Source organism: Monopterus albus, unplaced genomic scaffold (genome assembly GCF_001952655.1).
Source record: "Monopterus albus unplaced genomic scaffold, M_albus_1.0 scaffold388.1, whole genome shotgun sequence".
NCBI classification, from domain to species: Eukaryota; Metazoa; Chordata; class Actinopteri; order Synbranchiformes; family Synbranchidae; genus Monopterus; species Monopterus albus.
The window spans coordinates 179,169-185,315 of record NW_018128268.1 but is presented as its reverse complement, the minus strand read 5'-3'; the positions used below and the strand labels follow the sequence as shown (position 1 = coordinate 185,315).

At 40.6% G+C, this 6,147-nt stretch overlaps 1 protein-coding gene across 2 annotated transcripts in view; it reads right to left on the bottom strand.

Annotated features, from left to right (window-relative positions):
• nampt2 (nicotinamide phosphoribosyltransferase 2) overlaps positions 1–5,948 on the bottom strand; it is an 83,181-nt gene extending 77,233 nt beyond the window's left edge. For both annotated transcript variants that reach the window (XM_020585942.1, XM_020585943.1), the window contains exons 1-2: positions 5,600–5,948; positions 1,939–2,074 (exon numbers count right to left, since the gene is read on the bottom strand). In XM_020585942.1, the coding sequence (XP_020441598.1) occupies positions 1,939–2,074; positions 5,600–5,647 (184 nt within the window). In that variant the 5' untranslated portion in view covers positions 5,648–5,948. The remainder of the gene's footprint in view (positions 1–1,938; positions 2,075–5,599) is intronic.
• Positions 5,949–6,147: the final 199 nt, after the last annotated feature.

Below are 6,147 nucleotides of genomic sequence, written 5' to 3'. Positions count from 1 at the left end.
TTCCTGACCACCCAAAGCCTGTCTCAACTTCTGTCTGAATTCCTCACAACATTCTTCCTTTTGCAACTTCCACCACTTGGTCTTCTTTTCTGTCTTTCCTCTCCTCTTCTTCCTGACCACCAATCATCCTACACACCACCATCCGATGCTGTCTGGCTACACTGGCTACACTAGGGTTCCTTCCCCTAACACCAAACCTGCCCATCACCTCCTCATCACCTTCGTTCCCCTCATCAACATCTGCTCCAATCAACACTCTCTCCCCTCTGGGAATACTCTCTATCACCTCATCTAACTCACTACAGAATCTATCCATTTCTTCTAACTCAAACCCTACTTGTGGAGCATAACCACTGACTACATTCAACATTACCCCTTCAATTTCCAACTTCAAACTGATCACCCTGTCTGGCACTCTTTTCACCTCTAAAACATTCCTCACAAGCTCCTCCTTCAGGATCACTCCTACCCCATTTCTCTTCCTGTCCACACCATAATAAAACAGTTTGTATCCCCCTCCAATGCTACGCCCTTGCTACCCTTCCACCTGGTCTCCTGCACACACAGTATATCTACTTTCCTTCTCTCCATCGTGTCTGCTGGCTCTACCTGTCCCTGTCATTGTGCCAACATTAAGAGTCCCTATTCTCAGACCTATACTCCTGCCTTTCCTCTTCCCTCTCTGTCTACGAATCCTTCTACCTCCTCTCCTTCTTCGACCAACAGTAGTCCAATTTCCGCCAGCACCCTGTAGGTCAACAGCACTGGTGGCGGTCATTGTTAACCCGGGCCTCGACCGATCCGGTATGGAATTCGCACTGATGATTCACATGTTTAAATGTGGCATGTTTTTACGCCGGATGCCCTTCCTGACGCAACCCTCTCTATTTAGCCGGGCTTGGGACCGGCACAGAAGACCCTGGCTTGCAACCCCTGTGGCTAGATTCAGGAGTCACTCCCACTGCTGTGCCCAAATAATTTCTCTGAGGTCATTTTCACTGACACATTACTATGACTGCTAAGACGGTGAATTTGGGTTATGTCATCTCTGTCTATACCTCCTAACCACTGCTGCTACTGTGTTTCAACTTATGTTCAGTAGCTTGTTGCTGCTCTTGTGTCTTCTCCCATCTTTATGAAGTCTTAAAATCTGGTCTCCTACCAAGCCAATTCTTTACCATGCAGAGACATGTTGCATCAGTCACACTTTAGCTGACCTTTGTTGTAATGTAAATGTAATAAGGTTGTACTTTGGACAATATTCCATATAGTCCATATTTCATATGAACTATAATATTCAATACAGTCCAGTTTTTACTTTTGGAAAGCTCAAATTCACTTCATTTTAATGTAAAAATAATTCAAAATTATAAGATGCTGCATTTCTGAATGACTAATTAATTCATCACCTTTATTTGGCCAAGTATGTTACACACAAGGAATTTGTTTAAGGTATAGAACCGAGGCAGCCATCTGCAACGCCAACTCACAACAATGGCTCTAACCATCGGGGGCAACCTGGGGGTTCAGTGTCTTGCCCAAGGACACTTCAACATGTGGACTGCAGGCACCAAGATTCAAACGTCCGACCCTCCGGTTGGGAGACATATGCTCTACCCACTGAACCACAGTCACCCCAAAATTAAATGAAACATTTTAGTGATATTACACATGGGTAAACTGAGGTTTGCTGTATACAGTATGTTTTTATTCACTCATTGGCTATTGTGGGAGAACCATTTCTTCTATCATTACATATAGGTAATACCTGTGGATGGGAGTTTCATTACATATTATGACAATTTTACAGTACTCCTTTCAGTAATATTCTTCATGACTTGAATCTACTCATATAAAATCCATAAAGGCATGCCCATAGTCTCACTTTTCTTTCCTACATGGTTCTATCAATTTACTTCAGAGGAGATGTGAATTTACCTGTGAGGTATTTTTTCAGCAGATACTGAAGACCAAAGAACACCACTTCACTAAACTGGGAACCTTTCCTGCATCGGCATTCAAAGTAGGAGTAGATTTTGTTGACATTTGGAGGATATTGTTTGTAGTGTGTGATCTGAAAGAAAGAAGACAGAAGTCAGGAACAAACAGATAGTAGGCAAAAATCCCCAAAACAGATCAACTCATTTCAACATCCTATTGTGAAATAGCATAATAGTAAGCACGCTAACAGTAAGCTGTAAACCAGAGTCAGTCACTGCATTCCTCTGCCTCATCCTGCCTACCACTATTATAAGTTGTCATTTTTCCTGTTCTGGTAACATCAAAACTCAGAATCACCAAAGACACAAAACATGTAAAACTCAAGCACAGGCTTATTACTGCAGATTCATTCAAATTTTAGATTGTGATTTTATTTGAATGATTCAATATCGGTTCTTCAAATGTCAGAATCAGAATCAGCTTTATTGGCTAGGTGTGCTGGACACACAAGGAATTTGACTTTGGTATAGCGACTCTCAAACTGTATGTACAATGTTCTTCCATATGGCAACAAGTAGACTGAGATAACAGGAAAAAGAAAAAGAATGTGCAAACAAGAAAAAGGAATGTGCATTAGCTAAATAAAAAAAAAAGAATAAAGTACTTCTCACAGGCATGAGAGAAGAGTAGGGCTACATGATTAATTGTTTTGTGAGTATTATTTAGATCCCTATGTGATTGCAGTCTCACGTGAGAGAGAGCTTGGCATAGAAAAGGGAATGCTTGGTTTGTAGCAAGGCATCTCTCTGTTAATGCAAACATGTTTGTGTGCACCATCTAAGGTCCTGAATTAAAAAACCAGAGCCCCTAAAGGTAGCCGGGGCAGCTGCTTTTACAGTCTATGGGACATAGTCTAGAACACACAACGATGTGAAAATTAGCAAATAGAAACTATATGATAAAGTCACATGAAGTACTGCATTTTGTGGGGGGCTGTTTAAGCACAATGAAGGTGGGATACTACCCTGAACGACAACAATTAAGCAGCACGTGAAAAGACTGACATGGCATGGGGCTTATAGAGGAAAAAACACATTGCCAGAATGCTGCCTGGATCTCGGATGCTACTATTCTCTGGGCAGCAACTTTACCTACCCTACCAACCATCGCTGAAGGACAGCATAGAAGCCTACATGGAAGTCTTTCATAACTCGCTCCCATCTGAGGAGAGGGCACTACTGGAGGATTTACCAATCTTATGTTGGCTACTGGAATTACTTTAGCTACTTTGAATGTTTTGTGACCATGTTCTGCATACAAGATGTGAAGGAAGATGGGAGAGATGCCTGTGATTGGATTTGTTGGACATAAGCCATAGCGTGACCTGCCTATTTGTAATGCAAGGAAGGTTGGGGAGAGACGCTGGTGATAGGGCAAAAAACAAAAATTCTAAATCCTGAATCTGCCCCAAGCTCCGAAAAAAATACATATCAAAATTGTACATCTCCAGTACAAACTAGAACTAACACAACAACATAACAGTATCATACACTTTAACTTTAAATTGTAAAGGACTAAGCCAACATACTCAGATTCATAGAGGCTAAGCTCTGGTACCGAGTTGCCAGAATTAAAGGAGAACAATAAAGGCAGCTCTGTGTCTCTGTGGCTAAAAAAACACGTTGCATGTCTGTTAATGCCTTTTTTCTGTAATATTAGAGAGAATTGTTGTAAGGCTGGAGAAGTTACTATGTCTGCATTATGCCAGTTAAAATATGGGCTTTCTCAACAACCAGCTTTGTTTAGAGTGTTACACATCTCTTTTCATCAGTATATATACCATTGTTTACCTATCTACGGAGGAGAAATTCAAATTAATTAATGCTGTTGCGGTTTGTTGTGCTGTCCACTTGCGACACAACACCAGCAACAGGAGTTGGGAGCATTCACAAACTATTCTCTTGTTTTTAAGAAGAGGCTTTTTGGTTTTATTATTCTGAAAAAAGACATACTATTTGGAATTATGAGGGTTGCCAAGATAATCTAGAGGTACCCAAGATTAAACATTAAATGGCTGGAAACTAGCAAAATGAGCACGACATGGGGACTTTAACTCGTATACTGAGCTTCCATATGAATGCTCTTCCATTCTGTGGTACATTTAATGGTGTATCTTGACAAAGTACTGCTAAATGGCCATAAAGGTACTTTTAGCTTCAGCACAATGTCAGCCCTCCCCGGGGCAAATATTCACAAATTATAATCACAGAATATTCGGAAGGAAAAGAGAGAAAGGGAGGGGGAGGACTCATCTCACTTTTGGTCTGTCTACACATTCTGGAGAGCCATGTGAAGGAGTTAATCAAAAAGTGGATTTTGCATAATAGGCCCCCTTTAGATATTTCTATATTAATTACCAAATTTTCAATAATGATATAATAAGTTTCAATAACACATTTATGCTCAATTTTCACAAAAAAAAGTGAGAGAGACATTTCCTGTTGCCATCTTTGCTTAACTGAAAAGAAAATGTATGACCTGAGAAACTGATTACAATTATATTTTTACTGGAATGGACCGGATTAATTTTGATTCCACACCATTAGAAGAGTCTATGAGGATTCAAGAAATACCTTCAGAATTTGAGTATAGGTTAACAAACAACAGTACAGGGTTAAAATGGTCGGAAATTTCAATTTCCCATGTTGAGTTAAGATTATCTCTGTGACACGTATATGTAATACTTGAGAGTCACAAGATGAGGCTAGATTTAGGTTACATATTGAGTGAAATGAAACTGAAAGCTGAACGGTACATGAAGTGGGAAGAAGGGTGAGACACAACTACATAAAGTGAGCTTTACTTGCTGTGCATTACAACAAAATGAATCACACTATGACTTGCACTTCTGAAGTTCTGTTTCTCAAACTGGAGCCCAGAGACTTCCACAGTCACCAGCATATAATAAATATAAGCTTCGTTCTATTATGCCATTCTCTTGGGGGAGTGACACATTTATTGTGACTCAAGCTTGAACACTATTTTCTTATGTCTATGAAGATTCCGTCACCCCATTAGCCGGATATCTCTCTTTATACAGACGGACCCAGTCACATTCACTCCCCGGCCTGTAGTAGCTTTGCTTTGGCCGCACCTGTAGGTGCTGGATATATATATGTGTGTGTGTGTGTGTGTGTGTGTGTGTGTGTGTGTGTGTGTGTGTGTGTGTGTGTGTGTGTGTTGAATAAATAAACTTCTTTTAGAAAAATACGTTTAACTTACACTCAGTAAAGTTCTGTAAAAGAGTTTTGGTATAGCGATAATGGAACTCAAGCATTACAGTGGTAAACATGTCCACAGATACCCGTTCCTCGCCAAGTCTTATCTCAGATAAGGTGTCGTGGACTGATAACAAGAGCATGTGCTCAATGCATGCATGATATATAACAAACACTAGCATCCACTGCAACATTGTAGTGTACACATTCAATGCCACAGCTACGTTTAGGTTGTTTGAGATGTGCTACGACAGTCAGACACTTACTTTAGGGAATCTTAACTTACAGCAATCTAAAATAGACAGAATTTAACCTAGTGTTACATGTAAAAAGCCCGAAGAAGAACAGAAACCAGGACAAGAATGAACAGGTCCACTCACCTTGTAAGAATCCGTCGCAAGCAAGAAATTAAAATCCGGCAATGCCATTGCTGTTTAGGACGAATGAAATAACGTAAAAGGAAGCTAAATGTCACTTTAGTTTCCCTATCGGGTAGAAACTTAACGAGAAATCGAACCTGAAACCCAGACCAAGTAGCTGATATTACACTGGCCTAGAGACTAGGCAAAAAAGAAATTAAGCCTTCAACCACGAACTACTCTGATTTTAACCCCTATATCTCTCCAGTGAACTTGAAGTCCGACGTTACAACACAGCAAAACAACCAAAGCAAAGACGTTAAGTCATTTTGTATGCTGGGGGTGTTGTAAGGGGGCGGGATACCGTGCGCATGGCCACGCGTACGTCCGCTCACCGCCTGTCTGGCCTGCAACGTCATGCTGCTTTCAAGTGCACATAGGACCTTTTTGGAAGGAAAGCAGAGGAATACTCCTTATTTTGGATAGCAAAATCTATGTAACCATTTAGTTAGCTTTCAACTTTCATTGTATGGATGCTGAGTCAGCATCCATACAATGAAAGTTGAAAG